The 26,489-nt window shown below is 43.3% G+C and overlaps 1 protein-coding gene across 2 annotated transcripts in view; it reads right to left on the reverse strand.

Annotated features, from left to right (window-relative positions):
* The window catches only part of DHX36 (DEAH-box helicase 36), an 84,777-nt gene that overhangs the window by 34,689 nt on the left and 23,599 nt on the right, over positions 1-26,489 (reverse strand). For both annotated transcript variants that reach the window (XM_040349213.1, XM_040349214.1), the window contains exons 7-13: positions 20,736-20,810; positions 20,492-20,658; positions 15,828-15,909; positions 15,452-15,592; positions 14,946-15,048; positions 10,373-10,460; positions 9,675-9,730 (exon numbers count right to left, since the gene is read on the reverse strand). In XM_040349213.1, coding sequence (XP_040205147.1) covers positions 9,675-9,730; positions 10,373-10,460; positions 14,946-15,048; positions 15,452-15,592; positions 15,828-15,909; positions 20,492-20,658; positions 20,736-20,810 — 712 coding nt within the window. The remainder of the gene's footprint in view (positions 1-9,674; positions 9,731-10,372; positions 10,461-14,945; positions 15,049-15,451; positions 15,593-15,827; positions 15,910-20,491; positions 20,659-20,735; positions 20,811-26,489) is intronic.

The following is a 26,489-nucleotide window of genomic DNA, read 5'->3' on the forward strand; positions in this document are numbered from 1 at the left end:
TCCCCCCTCAAGAGGCTTTCTTCACACCAGGAAGAAAGCCTCGCATTACGGTGGTGAGTTAAAGACAGAAGAACAGAACAGGTTCCTTTACAACCCCTTTAATTACAGGCTACTCGTTTTGCTTATTAAAAGCAGAACTTCAGTAATTTTTTCATCTTTCTATCTATTAAAATCCTCTGCCCCTTGTTGTTTTAAAGCGGTAGTTCCCCCTCCAAAAAAGTTTTACCCTTAGTCTGATGCTCATTTTGTCTAGGGGAATCGGCTAGTTTTAAAATCGATGCTGTACTTACCGTTGTAGCGAGCGATCTTCTCCGTCGCTTCCAGGTATGGGTCTTCGGGAGTGGGCGTTCCTTCTTGATTGACAGGCTTCCGATGGTCGCATCCATCGCGTCACGAGTAGCCGAAAGAAGCTGAACGTCGGTGCGGCTCTATACTGCGCACCGACGTTCGGCTACTTTCGGAAAATCGTGATGCGATGGATGCGACCGTCGGAAGCCTGTCGGAAGACTGTCAATCAAGAAGGAACGCCCATCCCCGAAGACCAAACCCGGAAGCGACGGAGAAGATCGCTCTCTACAACGGTAAGTACAGCGTCGATTTTAAAACTAGCCGATTCCCCTAGACAAAATGAGCATCAGACTAAGGGTAAAACTTTTTTGGAGAGGGAACTACCGCTTTAACTTTGGATAGTAAATACCTTATACATCCCACTTCCTGTTTGTCTGATAAAAAAAAAAACTAGGCTTATGACATCATGCACAGCTCTCTCTCTTACTCTTGTGAGTTTGCCAGCAAGGGAGGGGGGGGATGAGTCATAAGCGGGCCAATGAGAGCAGCAGGGCTGCAGAGCTGGAGGTGTGTGTCTGTGTAAATCCAGGAAGTGAACAGGCTTCAACTGCCCACAGATAAATTGGCTGCAGCCAGACTCAGTGGAGGGAGATTTCTGCAGCATATTCGGCAAGTACAGAAGCACAGTATATATAAAATAATATCCAAAGTGGTTGGAGTGAAGCTTCAGAATGGCAAAGATATTTTTATTACAGATTATGTGAGCAGACTGCAGTTTCTCTTTAATATGCCATTTATATGGTTGGATGTTTTTACATTCTCAGCAGCTACATTCTAGCATCTACAATCTTCTTGGCAATTTCAGAAAGTTCTCGTATACCATGTTTTGTACATGGTATATGAGAAAAAGAGATTTTTAATACAGCTTACCTGTAAAATCTTTTTCTTGGAGTACATCACGGGACACAGAGCGGCATTCATTACTATATGGGTTATATGGAGTACCTTCAGGTGATGGACACTGGCAATCTCAAACAGGAAATGCCCCTCCCTATATAACCCCCTCCCATAGGAGGAGTACCTCAGTTTTGTAGCAAGCAGTATGCCTCCCAAAATGGTCCTCAAAAGAGGGGTGGGAGCTCTGTGTCCCGTGATGTACTCCAAGAAAAAGATTTTTACAGGTAAGCTGTATTAAAAATCTCTTTTTCTTTATCGTTACATCACGGGACACAGAGCGGCATTCATTACTATATGGGATGTCCCAAAGCAATGCTTACAATGAGGGGAGGGAGAACATCTCCAAGACAAAAGGATTTAATTTAGAGAATACTCAAATCATAATAAATCCAACTTAGTTGAGAAAAATAATCTTAAATTTTAAATTTAACTCAAAAAAGAGGAGCCCCCGGAATCCGAGGGTCTCAAACTGCAGCCTGCAGCACTGCCTGCCCAAAGGCTGTATCAGAATTCCTTCTTACGTCCAACTGGTAGAATTTTGTAAACGTGTGGACAGAAGACCAGGTTGCCGCCTTGCAAACTTGAGCCATAGAGATCTGGTGGTGTGCTGCCCAGGAGGCACCCATGGCCCTAGTAGAATGAGCCTTTAATGATACTGGAGGAGGCAACCCTTTCAAGCCGTAGGCCTGAGTGATTAATTGCTTAATCCACCTAGAAATGGTGGACTTTGCAGCTGCCTGCCCCTTCTTGGGCCCATCCGGTAATATGAACAGCACATCTGTTTTCCGGATCTTCTTTGTAGCTTTAAGATAGGCCTTCATGGCCCTGACGATATCCAAGGTATGCAGCAACCCTTCCTTTCTGGAAGTAGGTTTAGGGAAGAAGGATGGTAATACCAAATCCTGGTTCAAATGAAAACTGGATATAACCTTCGGTAGGAAGGAAGGATGAGGGCGGAGAACGACCCTGTCCTTATGAAAAATAAGATATGGTTCCTTACAGGATAAGGCCGCCAGTTCCGATACTCTTCTTGCGGAAACTATGGCGACCAAAAATACTAACTTCCTTGTCAGTAAAACCAAAGGAATTTCAGCCAACGGCTCAAACGGTTGTTTCTGTAAAGTTGACAGAACAAGGTTTAAATCCCACGGGCAAAGCGGGGATTTAACTGGAGGTTTAATACGTAAGACCCCTTGAAGGAAGGTCTTAACCAGCGAGTGGGTGGCCAGCGGCCGCTGAAACCACACTGACAGAGCAGAAATCTGTCCTTTGATTGTGCTTAATGCCAATCCTTTATCCACTCCTAGCTGGAGAAAACTTAAAACTCTATCAATGGTGAATTTGCGAGGAAGCCATAGCTTGGACTCACACCAGCCTACATAGGCCTTCCAGACCCTGTGATAAATCACCCTAGAGACCGGTTTCCTGGCTCTGATTAGGGTAGAGATTACTTTCTGAGACAGACCTCTACCCCTGAGAATCAGGGATTCAGCTTCCAGGCCGTCAAATTTAGATGCCGTAAGGCAGGGTGGAGGATCGGACCTTGCGATAGCAGGTCTGGCCGTAGAGGAAGAGTCCAAGGGTCTCCCACTACCATCTTTAAGATTAGTGAGTACCATGCCCTTCTGGGCCATGCTGGAGCTACCAGGATGACTGGTATGTGCTCCACCCTGATCCTGCGCAGCAGGCGGGGTAGTAACTGAAGCGGGGGAAACGCATAAAGAAGTTTGAACTGATGCCAAGGGCAAACCAGCGCATCGGTTCCGCGGGCCATCGGATCCCTTGAGCGGGACATGAACCTGTCTAGCTTCTTGTTGAGTCTCGATGCCATGACATCCACGTCCGGCACTCCCCATCTTTGGCAGAGTGCTTGAAAGATTTGTGGATGCAGAGACCATTCCCCCGGCCATAGAGTCTGGCGGCTTAAGAAGTCCGCCTGAAAGTTGTCCACTCCGGGAATGAATATTGCCGATATGCAGGGCACATGAGCCTCTGCCCATAGGAGAATCAAGCTTACCTCTCTCTGAGCGGCTTGACTCCTGGTTCCCCCTTGGTGATTTATGTATGCCACGGCCGTGGCATTGTCTGATTGAATTCTCACCGGGAACCCCTGCAATTTTGACGTCCAAGCCCTGAGGGCTAGTCGAGCAGCTCTGAGCTCCAAGATGTTGATGGGCAACTGCTCCTCTAGCTTTGCCCAAGTACCTTGGCGAGTGTAACCATCCAAAATTGCTCCCCAGCCTGTCAGGCTGGCGTCTGTGGTCACTATCTTCCAAGCCACTGGGCTGAAAGATCTCCCCTTCAGTAGGTTCTGAGGATCTAACCACCAACACAGACTTTGTCGGACTCTTGATGAGAGCGGCAACGGGATATCCAAGGCCTGTGGCCTTCTGCTCCATGCTGACAGGATGGCTGCCTGCAGGATGCGAGTGTGACTCTGGGCGTATGGTACCGCCTCGAATGTGGCCACCATCTTGCCTAGTAACCTCATACATAGGCGAATAGTCGGTTCCTTTTTGCTTAGAACCAGTAGGATTAATTCCTTGATGGCTTTGACCTTCCTCAGAGGTAGAAACACTCTTTGTTGTTCTGTGTCTAATCTCATGCCGAGATATTCCAACTGCCTTGTGGGCAGGAAAGCTGACTTTTCTCGATTTAGGACCCAGCCGAACTTCTCGAGGTATTGGACCGTGAGGGCCACTGCTCGCTCCAAGCCGGGAGACGAGTGATCTATGACTAGGAGGTCGTCCAGGTATGCTAGGATCGTGACCCCTTGGATCCTTAGTTTGGCTAGGATTGGAGCTAGGACCTTCGTGAACACCCGGGGGGCCGTAGCCAACCCGAAGGGAAGCGCCACGAATTGGAAGTGACGCGAAGCCACCATGAAGCGTAGATATTTTTGATGTGGCTGATAAATTGGAACATGAAGGTAGGCATCCTTTATGTCTATGGACGCCATGAAGTCGTCCTTTTGGAGTGTGGCAGCTGCTGACCGCACGGATTCCATCCGAAATGAGCGGATCTTTAGGTATGCATTTACCATCTTTAGGTCCAAAATTGGCCTGACATCTCCATTGGACTTCGGGATGATGAATAGGTTGGAGTAGAAACCTAGTCCCTGTTCCAGGACTGGTACCTCTACTATTACTTCCTGGGAAAGTAGATGATTTAATGCCGACATTATTTATTTATTTATTATTTATTTAAAATGCTTATTGAGAGCGCAGTCATTACCAGCAGGCCTCGATGCGCTCAATTAATGCACATTAATGCGGCTCCCTTCTCCGGATCGTTTGGAATCCTCGACTCCTGGAAATGAGGAGGAGGAAACTTTAGGAAATCTAATTTGTAGCCCGTGGCCACGGAAGACCGTACCCACCCGTCGGGAATGCTGGCTTCCCAAACCTCTGAAAAGAGTCGCAGCCTTCCCCCCACCTTCGTGGGTGGGGGCGCCCCTTCATAAGGGCTTGGGGGCTGGTTTTGCTGGTTTGCCAAACCACTGCTTTCTGCCTCTAGCAGCCTGTCCTTGAGACTTGCTGTTGAAGCCGAAGTTTGCTTTCGCAGGAGGCCGTCGATACTGTTTGGCATTAGAGGGCCCCTGCCCAGGGGAGTACTGTCGTTTAAACGCAGGCCCCTGAAACTTCTTCTTAGTTGGCAAGAGAGTACTTTTGCCGTTTGAAATGGTCTGAATGTATTTATCCAGGTCTTCTCCGAAGAGTCGTTCTCCATAGAAGGGAAACCCTACCAGGAGCTTCTTGCATGGGGGCTCGGCCTCCCAGCTCTTTAACCATAAGAGTCTTCTCATATGGATAAGGGATAACGATAAACGTGACGCTTGCTGGATAGAATCCTTAATTGCGTCTACTGTAAAACATATGGCCCTAGGGACATCCGAAAATTCTTCTGCCTGCTGGGCAGGAATAAGTTTAAGCATCTGCTTAATTTGATCCGATAATGCTTGAGCAACCCCAATCGCAGCCACAGCTGGCTGTACTACTGCCCCTGCAGTAGTGAAGGAGTTCTTAAGTAGTGCTTCCAAGCGTTTATCAACTGGATCCTTGAACACCTGTATGTTTTCTACAGGGCATGTTAACGATTTGTTAACACATGAGATGGCTGCGTCCACTGCAGGAGTAGCCCATTTCTTGGAAAATTTATCTTCCATAGGATATAGGGCAGAGAATCTTTTAGGTGGTAAGAAGATTTTATCTGGCTTGTTCCAATCTTGGAACAAAACTCCCTCTAATAGAGGGTGGATCGGAAACACTGCATTGCTTTGAGGCGCCCTCAGCGAGCCCAAAGCTGAAACCGTCGATACCTGGAGATCTGGTACTGGCAAGTTGAATGCATTATGGACCAAGTCCGTTAAGGCTTGAATCCACCAGCCCTCCCCTTGGGAGACTGCTCCAGACTCCTCTGTATCCGGATCTTCGATCCCTGAACCTACTTGGTCCTTGTCCTGAGGAAAGGACCTCCTCTTCTGAGGGTCCACGCTCGGGCGACGGAGATCTAATCCGTTTACTGCCCCGCATAGCTGTGGCTATCATTTTTCCCATTCTTTTCTCCATCTCTCTTAAAGAGGTGAGTAATACCTCGTCCGTGACCATCTTAGGGTTGGACTGACCCGTGCCAGCTCCAGCCCCAGATCCCGATGGCCCCAAGGCTCCCTGTGGGGAAAGCAGCGGCATAGCTTTGTCCGAGACCTCAGACTCTCTGGGGGAATCCCCACCTCTTGTACCCTCTGACCCGGATGCCATGGTACAATACCGAGGTACACCTGCTACCTATTGGTACTTGGAACTATAAAAGTTAATTGCCCAAACACCTGTTTGGGGGATAAAAAATGCTTCCTCTCCCCTAGATGACTTTTTTTTTGTTTTTTTTGTTTTTTGTTTCAAATCCAGGAAAGAAAAATCATTCTGTCCCCCTGAGTAGTATTGCAAGAAAAACTATGAGATAGAAAGAAACCGCCTATTTCTAGGCTTGAAAACAGTCTTCTGAAGACTGCAATATTCTTTTTGGCCACTGTGTCCTCGGCGCCCCGTGCTGCCGCTCTGGTCTTTCCTCCCCAGTTCCAATGTATCGAATGCTGTTTGGAACGAAAAGGAAGGGCCGCCCCTTCCTTAAACCACTGACCCGCCCTTCCCCCCTCAGCTAAACGGCGCGAATTGCGCCTATAACACGTGAACGCGCGCGCGCCCACCGATAGGGGGGGGGGTTGGGGGGAAGGGAGCCTCTCTGCTCCAGCTGGAACCACGAGGAGGTCAGCGTTTTGCCTGCTTTGCAGGCTCTGAGGAGGAAGACTGATGGAGCATCGCCTGGAGGCTTGCAGGTAAGCATAGCTCTCTGACACACACATACACTTTATATTACACAGGCCCTACTCAAATGCTTTTCCAACACTACAAGGGAGGTCACTTCTTATGGGGAAAAAAATACACATAGAGCCATCCTATCATTAAGATATGTGACTAGTTTGCCAGATGCAGCGCATAACTTTAGGCATGTCCCCTGTGACCCCCCAGAAAAAACCTGCTAAGAACCAAGTTCCGCAAGTTTTCCCCTCACTTACCTGCTCCATGCCGCAGGACTTTGCCAAGCAAGAGGCCCAATCTTCCCCCATCTCCGTGGGGATGTCTAGACCTTCAGGCCCTGGGTTCCTATGAAGGATCCACTGTCCTGGGCCCATATAGCACTCTGGCAACAGAAACATTAGGCACCCAAAGGTTTCTAAGTTCTGGGCCCAGGGTCCAGCTCTCTAAAAAGAAAAGCATTATGGGCTATACCCCAAGGGTTTGGGGTCCGGTTACTGACCACTTTAGCGCTGAGGCCTTTGGACAGAACCGGTTAGCTCACCTAATCCCAAGGATGCGGAGGCAAGCTAAACCATGACCAACACCTAAGACACTGGCGTAAAAACTGAGGTACTCCTCCTATGGGAGGGAGTTATATAGGGAGGGGCATTTCCTGTTTGAGATTGCCAGTGTCCATCACCTGAAGGTACTCCATATAACCCATATAGTAATGAATGCCGCTCTGTGTCCCGTGATGTAACGATAAAGAAAAGATAAAAATCTATTGAAAGTGAAAATAAAATGTATCTTCTCCCCTTCTGTTGCGGTCCTCTCATAACTTTACTGAGCTTTTCACAGATCCTAAGAGTTAAAATGTCTTTGTACTTTCAGGTTAAACAAAAGTCTATAGACGTACAGCTCTATGCATTTGGGACGGTCTTTAACCACTTGCCTACAGGGCACTTACACCCCCTTCCTGCCCAAGCTATTTTTTACAGCGCTGTCGCACCTTGAATGAGAATTGCGCAGTCATGCAACACTGTACCCAACTTTGTTATAATTTTCTTCACACAAATAGAGCTTTCTTTTGGTGGTATTCAATCACTGCTGGGTTTGTTTTTTTTTTGTTTTTTTTATTTTACAAAAAAAACAAAGACCTAAAATTTTGAAACATGTTTTTTACTTTGTTTCGGTCAGTAAATTTTGGAACCAAGTAATATTTCGCCTTCACTGATGTGCGCTGATGAGGCGGCACCGATAGGCTGAACTGGTGGGCATTGATAAGGTGGCACTTATGGGCACTGATAAAGAGGCACTAATATGCTGCACTTATGGGCACTGATATGTGGCACAGATGGGCAGCACGGATAGGCGACACGATTGATCAACAGCAGTGATAGGCATTGATGTGCGGCACTAACAGCCAGCACTGACTGGCATTGCTAATGGGCACTGATTGGTGTCACTTGTGGGCACTGATTGCTGGTACTGGTGTGCAATGGTGGGCACTGATTGATGACACTAAATTGCTATAAATCAGGGCACTGATTATCAGTGCCCCGATTACATTCCTAGATGTCCCCCTGTGAGGAGATGCCGCTGATCGGCTCTCCTCACCACACACTCCGTCAGTGCGAGGAGACAGGCATCTCCGTGTTTACATGTGATCGGCAGTATTATGTTACTAAACATTCTCAGGCCTGGGTCACACTTCTGTGTTTTTTTGGTGCTTTTTGCAGAAACGCACTATAGTTCATTTACATGGTTTCCTATGGGACACGTTCACATCCATGTATTTGGAAAGGGCAAAGACTGTTTTTAACGCAAAACGGTTCTATTTAGTTTTTTTGGTTCAATATATTTCAAATGGAGAAGCTGCAGAAAAGCATGTAATGTGTTTTTGTGGCAATTTGTGTTTTAATCTACCCAACAACAAATTGGGAAAAAAACGGTAAAAATGCAAATACCTTTTTTTTTATTAACTGATTAATTGAAACAATAAATCGGCCAACTAATCGATTATGAAAATAATCATTGGTTGCAGCTCTAGATATAACCTTTCAATACAAAAATTTTACTCCAATGTGTGAGAATCCACACAATATATTTTTCCAAACACAACCTCTGGAGAAATTGTGTAAACGATAACGGTTGATAAGAAAAGTAGTGCAAAGCACAAATGCAGTACAGGGAATATCTGACACCAACCAGATTATGCCATTCATACAATATGCAATTTATGACAAACATTTAGAGTTCCCCTGTACTATGCCAATATAGACTTAATTTTGTAAACCAACCTAGTATATAGAGAAGGTGGTTCTATAGCAGACAATAAAAGTAGGACAGGGAATGGGCAGTGTTGCTTACTATACTGATCTTTGTAAGAAAGAATTAGGATTAATTTCTAAACTTAAAGCGGGGGTTCACCCTTAGAGGGCACTTTTTCCCCTTAGATTCCTGCTCGTTTTCTCTAGGGGAATCGGCTATTTGTTTTAAAATATGTGCAGTACTTACCCGTTTACGAGATGCATCCTCTCCGTCGCTTCCGGGTATGGGCTGCGGGAATGGGCGTTCCTTCTTGATTGACAGTCTTTCGAGAGGCTTCCGACGGTCGCATCCATCGCGTCACGATTTTCCGAAAGAAGCCGAACGTCGGTGCGCAGGCGCAGTATAGAGCCGCACCGACGTTCGGCTTCTTTCGGCTACGAGTGACGCGATGGATGCGACCGTCGGAAGCCTCTCGGAAGACTGTCAATCAAGAAGGAACGCCCGCTCCCGAAGACCCATACCCGGAAGCGACGGAAGAAGATGCATCTCGAAAACGGGCAAGTACTGCTCATATTTTAATACAAATAGCCGATTCCCCTAGACCGAACGAGCAGGAATCTAAGGGGAGAAAATTTTTTTTTTAATAAATGGGTGAACTCCCGCTTTAACATTGCCTTACAGGATAATTATAAGACCTATAGAACATGATTTTAATAACAAAAAAATATATATTAACGCAGAACTATAGGTGAACTCTGATATCCTGGGGAAAGGGTATGATAAGGCAGAGAATCCAAAGTGCTGCAACAAAGCTGGAATATTAACATGATCAAACTGAAGACACTGGAGAAGCACACAGCATACCTGTGTTTGGTTCACAGTTGGCATTAATGAATGCAGAGGGATAATAATAAACCGGTCTGCAAATAAAGAAGATATTTTAGAGATCAGAGTTATCATCCACAAAAAAAGCTTTAGGCAAACTTGGAATAAATCTACATATGTATAGGCGATCTCCCATAAACCTGCATATTACTGTCTGCCACAGATTTTGCTTTCCAGTTCGTACATATATTTTTACATTGCACACACCTTGTGTTAATATACAGTAAAAGGCTTGCAACTAAAAGGAAACCTGTGGCGAGTTTCATTGCTGACCTTCCGAAAATGTTGTCTGGTCTTCTCCATAATCAATACTATGGGGTTGATTTACTAAAACTGAAGAGTGCAAAATCTGGAGCAGTTGTGCATGGTAGCCAATCAGCTTCTAATTTCATCTTTCTCAATTAAGCTTTGAGCCGAATGGTTTCTATGCAGAGCTGCACCAAATTTTGCACTATCCAGTTTTAGTAAATCACCCATAGGAGTTGCTGGCCATTAACAAATAGGTACACAGTGAAGACAGAACTCCCGATTCTCAGACTAGTTCTTGGTCATGCTCTCCAAAAACTTAAACGTCTGATCAACAACATCGCCAAGCTACAATTTTTTTTTTTTTAGGCGGAATAGCTTGCAATGGTAGGTTACATTTTCTTAGTACTCGTGGCTTTAAAATAGCTTACCTGATTTAAACATGATTTGTGACATCAGCAAATCATGAAGTGTGCTGATATTGTCCCAGCCTGGAAGGAACACCAATATTGCACCATCCTGAAACAAGAGGAAGGAAAGATGGAAAATATGAAATTGAAGAGCATAGTTCACTAAAAAAAAAGTGATTGTAAAGGCTAAAGGTTTTTTTTTTTTATTTAAAATTTTGGTGTCGAAACTGCAGGATGCTGAAAATGAAAGTTTAAAAAAATGCAGTCTCGCCAGATGCAGCCTCAACAGTGCTCATCAGATGCAGCCTCACCAGTGCCCAGAGCAGATCGGTGATCTCCCACTCATGCGTCACAGAGATGGATTTGAATTTCCCGGCCTCAGTAACAATGTCCTGCCTCCTGTGATCACGTCACACCGATTCAATGCCCCGCCATTGAAACAGCATGTCGTCTATCACAGGAGGCGGGATATTGTTACTGTGGCTGCCCGGACAATTCAGCTCCATGACACACAGAGATTGCAGCTCTGCTAGGCGAGGAGGAGGAAGGGGAGGACTGGGGCACACCAGTATGACATCACTCACAGTGGGCGGCACCCAGTGTGGACCCCACCCCCTTTTCAGCTCTATTATCAGCATTTTTTTTTTCTTTCGGCCACATGCCAAAAACAGTTTTTCAGACAATCATTTTTTTTACCTTAACCACTTGACCACTGGGCACGTAAACCCCCTTAATAACCAGACCAATTTTCAGCTTTCGGTGCTCTCACAATTTGAATGACAATTACTCAGTCATACAACACTGTACCCAAATGAAATTTTCGTCCTCCCAGAATCGTCGCGGGAGCGCGATTCTGGGAGGACGTACATTGACGCCCTCCCAGAGTTAAGCAACCGCCTTGTAGACGTATTTTGTCTATAGGGCGGTTGCTAACTGGTTAATAAAAAATTCTCTGTATTAAAAAGGTAAAAAACCTTTTAGGTGCTGGTCCTCCCCAACCCCACCTAAACATTTACCAGGGCCCTGATCTCGGTCCAGCACTGTGCCCGAGAGCAAATGCACTGCTCTCTCTCCCCTTCCTCACTGGACTCAGTGAGGAGAGTGAGACTTGTAACTGCTGCTGTCAATCAAATCCAGTAACATGGGATCAGCAGGCGGGGCCGAGTCACACTGTGTCAATAGATGCACACAGTGTGGCTCTATATCGGGCCCACACGAGTACCCCACTCCCCCTCCTTCCCTCCAGCAGATGACTTGCTGTGGGGTACTGAAAGGCAGGAGGAGCAAGGGGTGCCAGAGGGGGACACCAGGAGGAGGATCAGGACTGCATTCTGCTATACCATTGCACATAGCAGGTAAGCATAACATGCTTGTTTAAAAAAATAAACCTTTAACATCGCTTTAAAACCCCCAAAACATTCTAGATTTTCTGATCTGCGGGGACCTGGAGATAAAAAATCATCAGGACCAATTTTTTATGTCAAAACAGTTTTAGTGCAATGGTTTATCCCTTATGCTTAGTACACACACAATTGTTTTTCCCGTCGGAAAAACTGCCGTGTTTTCCTTTGGCCGGGAAAACCTGATGTGTGTATGTTCCTTAGCAATTTTCCCGACAGGAAAACTGAGGGACCGAGCCGGATCCCGGTTTTCCCGGCGATCTTTTGAGCAATCGTGTGTACTAGGCATTTTTGTACAGGAGTCCTACTGCAAAGTTTACACTAACCTGTAGTTTGGATTTAAAGGTACATCTAATGTAAAAATCTCTTCAAAGTGAGAGGAATTGCTTCATAGACAGCTGTCATGGACACAAGTGTCCACATCAGAAGACTCTCCCTCAATTTTTTTTTGTTCTGGAGGCACTTGCTGACAATGTTCACCAGGATATGTGAGAGTATGTCCCCAATGATGGTGTAACAAAAATCTTGGCAGGGGTCCTAAACCCTCACCAATCTCGGCAAAATTTAAGCTCCGGCCTTTGCACTTGGTGCAGCAGTTCTATCAGGGCTGCAATGTACTGAGGAGGCTCAGTCTTCAGCTTTGTTACATGATGAATATTGCAGAACAGTAACAGACTGCATGCTGAAGAGTGCGAATATTATCTGGTGTAGTGTTGATTTGGTTCGTTTTTACAGCCCATTCCGTTGGAGCATGGTGGGGTTATTATCCAATGCTTAAAACTACTGCCATCTGGTAAGAAGTGAATCTATGTGGTGAAGGGGTAATTAAAGTCTTTGGGTTTTGAAGAGCACTAAAGTTTTGACATATTTGGTTAACCCAATTCCCTTTTGTATAAGGGTTTGCCAGTCGGACACTTTTTTATGCACCTTTTATGAATTTTTATACTTATACACTTGTTTTTTTAGGAGTGGACTTTACAGGTGAAACTAGAAAAATATGAATATCGTGCAAAATTTCATTTCACTAATGCAACTTAAAAAGGTGAAACTAATATATGAGATAGTTCAAGCCGTGATTTGTCATAATTGTGGTTTACAGCTCATGAAAACTCCAAATCCACAAAATTAGAATATTGTGAAAAGGTGCATCATTCTAGGCTCAAAGTGTCCCACTCTAATATGTGACTCCAATTAAGCCTTAACACCTGCAAAGGGTTCCTGAGCCTTTAAATTGTCTCTCAGTCTGGTTCAGTAGGAATCACAATCATGGGAAAGACTGCTGACCTGACAGTTGTGCAGAAAACCATCATTGACACCCTCTATAGCAGTGGTTCTCAACCTTCTAGTGCCGTGACCCCTTGATAAAATTTTCCAAGTTGTGGGGACCCCTAACAGTAAAATTATTTTCATAGCATAAGTTGAAAGCACCCAAAGCAAGACAAGTAATTTGCGCCCCTAACCCACGGAAATTTAGCCCTCCCTGAGTGCCTTCCACTCGTAAAATTTATTAAAACCCCTTATGGTACATTTTAGGATGTACCACCCTTCTTCTTTGTTCTCCTTTATTTCCCTTTCATCCAGTGGCGGTTGGTGCTCAAAATTTTTGGAGGGGCGCAAACGAAAAAAAAAATTGCAGCATCACTGTGCCCATCAAATGCAGCCATCATGAGCGCCGACCATCTGAATAGAACAGCGGCAGCGGCAATAATAAAATAGATTTGTGCAATGCATGAATCTATGTTATTAGACTCAGTGGCGGTGAGAGCCAGAGGGGGCGGCGCTCCAGCGCCCTCTATGGATGAACCGCCACTGCTTTCATCTCTCTCTATCCTAATTCCTTGTTTTTTTCCCCCATCTTTCCCTCTAGCTGTCTTTCTTGCTCTCTATTTTTTTCCTTTCTCTCCCTTTTTCTTTGTTCCTCCCCCTCTTATCTCCCTTTCTGAGAGAACAGTGCGGGCTTCAGGAACAGCCCAGGATTTGGTGACCCCTGGCAAATCATCATTTGACCCCCGAGGGGGTCCCGACCCCCAGGTTGAGAACCACTGCTCTATAGGGAGTACATATGCATGCTTATACTTTTCAGAGTTAAAATATATACAAAAAATATTGCGCTACTCAAAAAATAAATAAGTAAATCAGTGGTTGTAGGCGGCCAACATACCAATGGATAATTGTGCAAGAGTAAAAAGTAAAAAATGTAGCGCCAACCTATGTGAAAAAATTGTGTCCACAAAGTGGCCCCAAATGGACTCCCCCACACACATATATGGGACTTTTTCACTTATGAATTGTATTTGTGGTCACGCACTTTTACATGACTTATCAATTAATTAATTATTTTACCTTGTTTGTTCACTTATTCATATTTAACCGTGAACGTCATTTATTTTCGGTTCATGTTATATATGATCTTTCTTCCCATCGTGTACCCAGTGTAGTTTTTGGACTTATTTCCCTATAGGGTGTCTGTCCATTTCACATAGGTTGGCGCTACATTTTTTACTTTTTATACTTTTCAGAGGTCCGATATTGTTCTATGTACAATCCTTGTTTTATTGATTGCATGCAATATTCAAATTTTCTGAGATTGTGGATTTGGGGTTTTCATGAGCTATAAGCCATAATCATCACAATTATGACAAATCATGGCTTGAACTACCTTGCTTTGCATGTAAGAAGTACATTTCATATATTAGTTTCACCTTTTAAGTTGCATTAGTGAAATAAATAAACTTTTGCACGATATTCAAATATTTCCGAATTTCACCTGTATGCCCTCCTTGAATAGAAATTTTTACAAACACCTGGGTTTTAAAGGGGTTGAAAAAGTAAAAAATCTGTAAATAGCTTCTTTTACCTTAGTGCGATCCTCCTTCACTTACCTCATCCTTCGTAGAGTAGAGAGTGTCCCGACTTGCCTGCTCGTCCCCTCCCCCCTCAAGAGGCTTTCTCCACACCAGGGAGAAAGCCTTGCATTACTGTGCCGAGTTACAGACAGAAGAACAGGAAGTGAGGATTTCGCAAAATAAATAAGGACATTTAAAAGCAAAATGGAAGGATGAGGTAAGTGAATGAGGACTGAACTAAGGTAAAGGAAGCTATTTAGGGAATTTTTTTTTTTTACCTTTACAACCCCTTTAATTCAAAATTACACAACCAAATAAAAGTATTAAAATAATGGTGTTTGACCTTACCTCCCCTTTCAAGACTATGTGCCTGATAAGCTCAGAAATCAGATCGATATCAACCTTCTCGTCATCCGCACATTCCAAAGAATGAATAGTACTTTCAGAGTACCTATAGAAAATGACATGAGAAAAGGTTGCTTACACTGAACGCTGAGGAATTAGTCAAGAAACAGACCTTAGGTGTATCCAGAGGAAGAAAAGTGGCCACATACAGAGGCTCTCTATACATGAAGACAAAATAGGCTCTTTTATACAAATTTTCTCCACAAAATGTTCAGCAATAATCTTTGTGAATCGACTTTTACATAATGCGCCTGACATAAATCAGTAAATCCAGCTAGTCTATGTGGTAATTAGGCAAGTTAAAAAATCGATTGCTGGAAAAAAAAATGGTAGTAAAAATACTGCATGTATACATTAGGATTTGATAAACTAACAAAACTACAAAGTACACACTGCTGGTACAAAGGCAACACGGTTTGTACAAGAGTCTATGCATGTCAGCAACATACTTTACTTGAAGATCCCGCAAATATCTTGGCCAGCGTTCCTGATACAGCTTCTCCTTTTCCACCTTCTCTGGTTGAACCATACGTCCTTGCATAAACCTATTCTTCCACTGTGGCTTACGATCTTTGTCTTTAGGGGAATACCTAAATATATGACAAACATTAGAAAATACGGCCTAGAGTTGCAAGTGTCACACTGTTTCAGGTCAAACAAACACACACTAACCCACTTGCATCTAGCTACTTGGCATTACAGCTTCCACTGCTGAAATGTTAATTATTAAGGTCAATTATAAACAAACTGAAATATTTCCCTTGTCTTGAGAAGCTACTACAAAAATAAACTAGTGAAAGGCAAAAAAATGAAAATTAAACATACCTTAGCATTTCAATTACATCCTCCAAGAGATACTCTTTGACCGGGAAAGTAAATCCAGGAATATGCAGCATTGGACAGTTACCTGTGCAAGGAAAAAATCATGGATAACATTGGATTCACACCATGATAAATAGTTTTATACAAATTGGTGAAGTAGTGCAGGCATCGATCTGAACGGGTCATTGAAAAGAATAGCTGCGACTTGTCATGTCCAAAGTCACATGACAAGTTGCACTAGTGTGAATGGAGCCTATAGTTACAGAAAAAGTAGTTTGTTTCATGTTAAGCCTCACTAGCAGAGTACTTGAAGCAAGGAAGCATTTAAAGCCAGGACAGGACCTGGTTTCCTGAGCTGGAACCTTTTGGGCCGGTATACATGCTGCGTTTTAAGGGGCTTTGTGTTTGAGACACCTTAAAGCTGAAATGAATATGACCTGCATTTGCATGAAAACACATCAAAATGTGCAGCAAGCAGGACTTTTTTTTTAAATGCACCACACCTATAAAAAAAAAAAAAAAAAAACGCACACACACACACACAGGTGTGGATGGAGCCTTAGGTCTTTTTTCACACCGGCAATGCCAAACCTGCATTTATATGCATTTAGGAGGACCCGTCGAAAAAGTCATATGAATACATATGATTTTTCAATGGTGCCATTCACAATGTGCGTTTACCTGCGTTTAAAGCAGAACGGGTGACCTGTCTATCAAAGTTTCTGAGCAAGGGGGAGGGGCTATACATGACGGCGCGGCGGGGGAACACACAGCTATTCAAAGCCATTGACTTGGCTTTGTCTTAGGGGACACAAGGCTGCATTAGGGACATGGCTGAATTAAGGGACATGGCTGCATTTGGGGACACGTGGCTGCATTTAAAAAAAAGTATCGGTATTCGGTATCGGCGAGTACATGAAAAAAAGTATCGGTACTTGTACTCGGTCCTAAAAAAGTGGTATCGGGACAACCCTAACAGTGATAACATTCCATGTATGTGCCGTCATCATGCAATATGGGCCTACTAAACAGAGGTTTCATTTGTTTGGGAGCACAAATACACATGTAAAATTTTATGGGCCCAGGGTCTTTAGTGACAACTAGACTGAATTCCTGTATAGTAGAAAAGTAGTTAAAGCGGACCTTCAATAATTTTTTTCACCTTACCATCTATTAAATCTTCTGCCCTTGTTGTTTTAACTTCTGAATAGTAAAACATTTTTCTGCCAGTAAATACCTTATACAGCCCACTTTCAGTTTCTTGTCTGGTCATTAGCCTAGGCCAGGGATCTCCAAACTATGGCCTTCCAGCTGTTGCGGAAATACACATCCCAAAAGGCATTGCAAAACTCTGACATTCAAATACATGATTAGGCATGATGGGAATTGTAGTTCCTGAACAAACGAAGTGCCATAGTTTGGAGAACACTGGCCTAGGCTTATGACATGCACAGCACGCTCTCTCTTTTGTGAGAGTTTGCCAGGAAGGGAGGGGGGATGAGTCATAAGAAGGCCAATGAGAGCTGCAGGTGTGCCTCTGTGTAAATCCAGGAAGTGAACAGGCAGCAGCTTCAGCTGCCCACAGTTAAAATGGATGTAGCCAGACTCAGTGGAGGGAGATTTCTGCAGCATATTTGGCAAGTACAGCATCACTGTATATATAAAATAATATGCAAAGTGGTGGGAGGAAAGCTTCAGAATGGCAAAGATGTTTTTATTACAAATTATGTGAGCAGAATGCAGTTCCTCTTTAACAGGGCTTAGACATGAAAACAGATCCCAATAGCACTTTGAACATAAATCAGGAAGGAGAAAAGGGTCTGGCTTATAAAAAGGTAATACCAGCTATCTTGTGGTTTCTGTTTTCAGGGAAAACAGAGTACAGATTCACCTTCAGGTTGTTGGACAGTTATGCTAAAAAGTTTGCATACCCTTGCAGAAATAGTGAAAGTTTGGCATGGATATTGAAAATTTGTCTGATCATACCAATTTTTTTTTTTATAAAATTTACCTAAATGGCCTTAATCTAAAAAAAAAAAAAAAAAAGTTTACATGTTTGGCCTTGGTACAGACACACAAGGTGACACACACAGGTTAAAACTACAATTAAATTGTTAATTTCCCACATATGTGGGGTCTTTTTAAATTGTAATTAGTGTCTGTGTATGAATCGTCAATGAGTTTGTTAGCTCTCACGTGGATGCACTAAGCAGGCTAGATACTGAGCTATGGGAAGCAGAAAAACAAATCAAAGGACCTGCGTAACAAGGAATCATACTTACCTAGGTGGATGCAGCATCGGTCTGATGCTGCAATGTTCCCCCACCATCTCTAACACTGAGAACCGAGCGATCAAACACAGCCAAAAGCTTGGTTCTTGGGGTCACCAGCTCTCATTGTTTGGGATAGAAAGAAAAACCCACAGGTAACCTCAGGAGAAATACAGGCTTTTCTGAAAAAAGATGGTATGGTCGTTTCAAGGAGCATACGACGACGATACTTGATCAAAAATGAGCTGCATGGTCAAGCTGCCAATAAGAAGCCTTTACTGCACCAATGCCACAAAAACCACGGTTACAATATGCCCGACAAAACCTTGACATGCCTCAGTCAGCTTCTAGCACACTAATCTGGAGTGAGGAGACCAAAATAGATCTGTATGTTCACAACCATAAGCGCTAGGTTTGGAGAGGGGTCAACAAGGCTTATAGCGACAAGAATTCCCTCCCTATTGTGAAGCATGGTGGTGGTTTACTGATGTTTTGAGGGTGGGGTGCGAGCTCTAAAAAAGGCACAGGGATTCTTGTGAAAATTTAAGGCAAGATGAATGCAGCATGTTATCAGAAAATACCGGCAGACAAGTTGCATTCTTTTACACGAAAGCTGCGCATAGGATGCACTTGGATTTTTCAGCACGAAAATTACCCTATGTACAAGGCCAAGTTGACCCTCCAGTAGTTACAACAGAAAAAGGTGAAGGTTCTGGAGTGACCAGCACAGTCTCCTGACCTTAATATCATCAAGCCACTCTGGGGAGATGTCAAACGTGCAGTTCATGCAAGACGGCCAAAGACTTTGCATGAGCTGGAGGCATTTTGCCAAGACGAATGGGCAGCTATACCACCTGCAAGAATTCAGAGCCCCATAGGCAACTATTACAAAAAACTGCATAAAGTCATTGATGTTAAAGGGGACAATAGACAGCATTAAGAATTAGGGGTATACAAACGTTTTATGATTGTGCCATTCTGGTATGACCTACAGTTGAATATGAATACCATATATAAAAAAAAAAAAAAAAGGGGGTTTTGCCTGCTCACTAATCTTTTAACAATGGTACTTACAATATATTACCAATGCTCAGAGGGTATGCAAACTTTCGAGCAAACTGTACAAGGGGGTTCGATCCAAAAGCAACTAGCTTTCAGGAGAAGAGGATTTGCAATTGAGATTAGTTTGGAATAAATTTGCAATGCTTTGGGATACGTCTGACTTGCATTCACATTGACTTGTAAAGGGCATAAACAAATTCAGATAAGATAAGGAAAATGGAACAAAAGAAGAGTATGGGCTATATAAAAAAAAAAAACACACATACTTCACCTCTATGCTGCAACTGCCCATGTCAGCTCTAAGCTGACATGACCGTTGATCGCTCAGATCTCAGTCAGCTTGGACAGTAGAACAATGCCCATCAGTCACTGCTCTCCGCTCTGCCCCTTCAGCACTCACTGGAGTCTCGGGCTCTCAGCCACACACTGGGCCAGAGCCAGCTGTTACTCAAGCAGCTGGGTGGATCTCGGCAATATGGTCAGGATCCTTCCTGAGCCTGGCGCTGAACTGCGATATCAATTGATAGCAGGCAATAGCCTCCTATGAGCAGACTTGGGGTCACGGGGAGAATTATAGCCAAAAAACTTTTAGCTATATTTGTCTTAACAGTGAGCGAGCAGCCACAAGACTGTTCTCCAATACCAATATTAGAGAGGGAGGGAATCAGTAATGCAGGTGACCCTACTTCTCCATAAAAACCATGGAATGGTTAAAAGAAATTCATATCCTAAATATACCAGACTCTGTATCAATACCACTTTGACTGTACATTTAGGATATGGATTTCTTGTAACCCTTCCATGGTTTTTATTGTACTACTAAAGATGTATTTGTTTTTAATTTTTCACGTTGTGTGAAGTGACACTTACTACATCTCCAAACTCCTATTTTGGAAGACTGGAATGCTTTTCACTTTTTTTTTTAATGAAGCCACCACATTGGAATTAGACACAATTCCACAATAAGAATTGGTAAGCTGCAAAATAATAAAATGCTTACTTTGCGAGGATCCCACACATTAAAGTGCAACTCTGCTTTTGTCAAAAAAAAAAAAAAAAAAAGAAAGAAACCGGAAAAAAAAAAAAAAAAAAAAACATTCCCCTCTGGGTGATCAATGTACATTGAAATTATTTTAAAGCAGGGTTCCATGATCAAATAAAACTAGGTCTGAATCAAATGAGCACCCCCCCTTGTTTTTGGATGACAGTCTATATTCCTTTCCTGCAGGACTTCCATCCAACCTTGCCGTGGCGAGGTACGTCATCATCAGAAACAGCACTGAGCAAATTATTTCCAGAGTTGCATAAATTAACTTCACAAGACAAACAACTCACCATAGTACTGAGAAAACTTCTCTGCATTGAGAGTGGCACTCATCAGTATGACCTTCAAATCTGGGCGGCAGATTAGAAGATCTTTCACTATTGCCATGAGGACATCAGAATGCAGGTTTCTCTCATGAATTTCATCTAGGACAACGTGACTGACTTCGCCCAAGCGTCTGGAGTGAAACAAAATTGGCTGAAAAATCATCTAATATTAATAGTACAAGATGTATGCACATAGGTGTGTACTTACTGGTCAGACTGAAGCCACTGCAGAACTATGCCAGTCGTACAGTACAAGATTGAACCCTGCTTCCGAGGCAACTGACTAAAACAAAAAAGTTAAAATTAGTTCAAAGTGTTAAAATGTTCCTCCATCAATCTTGCTAATCACTTCTTTAGTAAACAAGATGCCACATCCTAAACCAATGGTCTCCAAACTGTGGTCCGAGGGCCAGATGCAGCCCGTTGCTTGCTTTTATCCGGCATTATTCCCCACAGTCAGCAGCAGTGGAGCAGAGTTCCTGCCGCTGATACAGACAGTGGGATACTATTCCTCCCACTGACACCAATGATGGGACACCATTCCTCCCACTGACACCAATGATGGGACATCATTCCTCCCACTGACACCAATGATGGGACACCATTCCTCCCACTGACACCAATGATGGGACACCATTCCTCCCACTGACACCAATGATGGGACACCATTCCTCCCACTGACACCAATGGTGGGACACCATTCCTCCCACTGACACCAATGATGGGACACCATTCCTCCCACTGACACCAATGATGGGACACCATTCCTCCCACTGACACCAATGATGGGACACCATTCCTCCCACTGACACCAATGATGGGACACCATTCCTCCCACTGACACCAATGATGGGACACTATTCCTCCCACTGACACCAATGATGGGACACTATTCCTCCCATTATAAATGATAGGTATAGTAGCAGAGGTCATCACACCAAACTCTGTACACAATCCTAGTAATAAATACTTGCATCAGCTGTATATACTCCCAAATGTGCAAACATGCAAATAAAGTGCAATTAAAAAATTGTGCCTACAATAACATAAGTGCAAAAAATCTCAAATGCTTTTTACAATAATCCTTGGACTTCATACCCCCAAAAAAACGGAAAAGATAATTTTCCTTTCCTGGTGCCCGACCATGGCAGCATACATACGGTTGGTTACCCCGCCCCCAACCAACCCACAGGACCAATTATAACTCTTTAAAAAAGAGTCAGCCTCTCCCATACACCATTCTTGTAACTAGATTTAAACATTTAAGGATTATGGCAAGGGAGGGCGTATGCTGCCATGGTCCCAATTACGGAAAGGCAAGTATTCAATTTTCCGTTTTCCTGGTGCCTTCCATGGCAGCATTCATATGGTTAATAACTCGCTCATAGGGAGGGTAGCTGCCAAAAAATGTTTACTTTCGATTATAGATCAGACAGCTCATGAAGCACCTCTGCTTTTTTATTTTAATATTATATATATATTTTTTTTTTTATATCGTGAGGGGCAAGTGCAACCAGGATTAGACCATAGTAGGTCATGAATGAGGTAAAAGACGACCATTTTGTCGCCTGACAGTTTCTGGGAAAAAAGTGCTACAGTTGCCCAGGAAAAGGCCATTCACTGCGTAGAGTGAATACTTATTGATTTTTGGAACCGGAGGACCACTAGCTTGATATGTCCACCGTATGAGATAACTGATCCAACTTGCCAAAGTTGTCCTTCGTGTTCATATATTTTTATATCATTTTGGGATCCAAGAGGAAGCCTGATGATCTTACGAGAAATCTTGTGTCAGACTACTGCAATGTCTGAGAGTCCCTGTCATATCCAGCTTGTGTAACTTCGGGGATGCTGAATCTTTCCCTAAAGGCTGGAAGCACCCATTCCTGGTCAAGGTGGTTTGTAGAGGGAATTCTAGACACGAATTATCGGAGGAGCACCCTGCTTGGAAGAACGTAATACCGGAGTCCATCTCCCTTAGGGTCTGGGTTTCTGAGACTCTTCAGTCAGCGATGCCGGTGACTAAAAAAAAAAAGGAATTTTCTTTGAAAGCAATGTCTTCTAGAGAGCAAACTTGTGCTTATTCGAGCAGTGAAGCCGTAGCCGGACGGAATCCCGAAGGCAAAAATCTTAGGATGTAGTGATTTACCTGGAGATCTTAAACTGAGAACTGTTTTTAAGAAAACAAATGCTCCATCAGTGGATTTCAAACCCATCTGATGACTGGCAAGGCAAAAAAGGCTCAGATCTGAACCTCCAGGGAGCCTAGTCCCAGAGTTAGATCCAACCAGGATTAACAGAACTGAGACAGCTAGTTTCCGTGAATTTAAAAACCTTCTTCCAAATCCTGCCGTAGGTACTAATGGTGGAAGTTTCATCGGTTTGATGCAACCTTTGTAAGACTCCATGGGAGCAACCTAATTATACCAGCTTTTCTTTGCCCAACTTCCGGACGCTCAATTCCAGGATCTCTGGAAGTGGATGGAAGAGGTCTTCTCAGGGCCTACGTCTATGCGTGCTGAAAGGATTGCCAAGGGACAATTTGGACATTAGAGTGCACCGAGGCCTTCTTGACCAATTAGGAACTACAGCTCCGATGGATACTTGTCTTTCTGTTAGGTGATGGTGCCCAGCTGGACAAGGGGTAACCAACTCCGCCGATCCCTGGACTGGAATACCTTGTGACGAAGCGAGGCGCCTTGATATTTGAATTTAAATTCTGAGGACTTCCTCATTGGGGGTAGACCCATTGGAAGGTCTACTTGTAATAAGGACCAATCACTGGTACTGACAAATTTCCTTGAAGGGTGATCTGCCAGGTAATTCTGGAGAATTGGACTATAAGAGGCTCTGAGGCTGGGGCAACCCCTTTTGCCTCTGAATATTATCGGAGTTAACTCCTTGGATGATGACGATTTTCCATCCTAATTAGAGACTTCTGAGATAAGAACTTCCTCTCTTTCTCATAGACAGAAAGTCTCCTGCTGAAAAAAAGCAGAGATGCTACCGTGCCCACTGTACAATTGAAATGTACGAGGAGAATAACCCCAGGAGACACTTTGCTGACTTGATTCTGCTTGTCACCGTATTTAGGCCATGATTAGAGGGATTTTCTTCATAGAGGGAGAAGTCGCCCCCATAGGGGTACTGAACACGTAACCCCTTCTCCTGAAGAGAGCCAATATTGCCATTTGCCCCTTAGTAAAGGTTCTGGAGCTGATGATGTCCCGAAAAGTAGGCTGTGAATGAGGGTCCACTGGGGGGGGGGGGGGGGGGGGGGGAGAGCGAGAGAAAAAGACATAAGTAGGTAGGCGTTATTGAGGTCTACATAGACTACCTAAATCTCTGGTCGAATTGGTAGGATTACCGTATTTAGGAATTTCATCTTGCAACCTGATGGATATGCATTGACTTAGATCCAGAATAGACTGTACTATAACTCCAATTCAGCTACTTGTTTACTTTAAAAGGGTACTCTAAGAGATTGGGAAACAAAACCCACCAAAATCCTTTTGATTCTGGAGCCGTTGATACTTTCTTTGATGTCTCAACTCTTGTATAAACCAGACAAGAAATTCCTGTCTTTCCTCTGGATTTTGGTAAGTAGAAACAAAGCATAGGATGAGCTGTGCTTGAATATCCCGGTGTGGCTGCGGAAGGTTATAGAAGTGATCCATTGAACTTCCTAGGTTCCATACCCAGACTAGAGTGAAAACCCCGCTATAGGTATCACCCAGTAGATGGGCCCTCTGCTGGACCGTTTTGGGTGGGCGAGACGTTAAAAGGACTTCTAACTTTCGGGAGAAGTAGATGTGGCCTCCTGTTTCCTCGTGTTTAAGAGGGCAACCTTGCGGTCCCCCTGGCGTTTTGTACATTCCCTGGTGGTTACTGCATGCAGTAGTGCCTGTGCGGAATAACTCACTGTATCAGACGTAGAGCCTGAAGTCAATTTCAGTTCCTCCAGGGTGTTGACAACTTCGCCCGACTCGACATCCTCTTTCCGGGCTGAAATTAGACCATGTCTTTGCCATATCTGAAACAAAGTCAAGGCATCTGCCGGAATCCATGCCTCATTATCCGTTTGACCACACTTTCGAGGCCAACCTCAATCTTGATCCAGTAAACTTCTGAATGAAGCTGCCTTTCTGAGGACAGTGTCGTATCCCCTAACTTATTGGTAGAAATGTCCACCAATGGAGAGGAAACAAAACAGCTGTCACTAGGCCAGCTAGAGGATATAACTCATGGGATTGGTTAAAGGCAACCGGTCCCACTTTTTTTTCACCTTGTGCTTTACTGCGGCTATATGCCTAAAAACGCCAAAATCCAAATAATGAGGAATACCGTTCTTCCATTGTGCCGTTGACTTCTCACAAATCGATCTGCAGTCTATTGGCTGAGCCGGGAATTTCATTGAAAGGAAAGTCATGACTTGAACCCCTTATTAATCTTTTAATAGTATCGAGGGATTCCTGGCCCCTTCTTCTGGCTGTTTCCAGAGAGCAAGTACTGCAGACCGTTTTTTTTTTTTCTTGGAAGAGGTTTCCATCCACTGACCCAGCAAGCTTTTGGGATGGGCGCACAATGCGAAGAGGGAGGTCTTTTAGCCGAATGCAGAGAGGTCTGCGGCTATGGGGTGCGTGAGCAGAAGAGTATCCTCTCTTTGAGAAACTGCGCACCCTGGAACTTCCATCTTGCACATCTCCATGCATTGATTGATGGTGCGGGCTGAAAAGAAAGACAGGAGATTCCGTCTTTTCCCCATACAGGGTGCCCGAATGCTCTTTTTATTTAAACTTACCTGGTAGTTGCAGCCACCTACCTAATGGAATGTTGAGGATCTATTTTATTATTATTATTAATAGACTGCAGGGAACAGCTGTCGGAGGGGAACACCAGTGAGAAAAGTTGTGTTTTTTCTCTTTTTTTTTTTAAACCGATCGGGAAAGAAAGGCATATATACACATACAAAATATATGTTTTTACTCCAGTGTAAATGCATAGATTCCTCTTTCTTCAAGAGGATCAAAAAGTTTTTATAGATATATGTATATATATATATATATATATATATATATATATATATATATATATATATATATATATACATATACATATACATATACACACATATATATACACACACACACACACACACACATATACACATACATATATATATATACACACACACGTTCCCATCTATATTTATCAACGCAAAAAGGGAACGTGGGAATACACACATCCACCTACATATACCTGCACATACTGAATTAATAGAGCATCATCAGAATATACTTTGATATAAGCTCCTTCCCTCTGATATAAATGTAATTATATTATATATATATATATATATATAAATTACATTTATATCAGAGGGAAGGAGCTTATATCAAAGTATATTCTGATGATGCTCTATTAATTCAGTATGTGCAGGTATATGTAGGTGGATGTGTGTATTCCCACGTTCCCTTTTTGCGTTGATAAATATAGATGGGAACGTGAATGCGCGTGCGTGTGTGTATGTATGTGTGTATATGTATGTATGTGTGTGTGTGTATGTGTGTATGTGTGTATATATATATATATATATATATATATATATATATATATATATATATATTATATACACACACACACTATATATATATATATATATATATATATATATATATATATATATATATATATATATATATATATATATATATATATATATATATATATACACACACACACATACATACATACATACATACATACACATACACACACAAATCTAGCCCGCTTCTAATATTTTTGGTCTGGCTCCATAAGGGAATACACGAGTCATACAAGGAGAAGGAGACTGTTCCCCTGTAAGAGGTGCTCCCTAGATGAGAGATGCTGCCAAAAGAAGGCACCCATTTCCTACAGACGGACTTCCAGGGTGCACCAAGATGGCCGCCGACGGCATCGC

This window comes from Rana temporaria, chromosome 4 (genome assembly GCF_905171775.1).
Source record: "Rana temporaria chromosome 4, aRanTem1.1, whole genome shotgun sequence".
Lineage (NCBI taxonomy): Eukaryota > Metazoa > Chordata > Amphibia > Anura > Ranidae > Rana > Rana temporaria.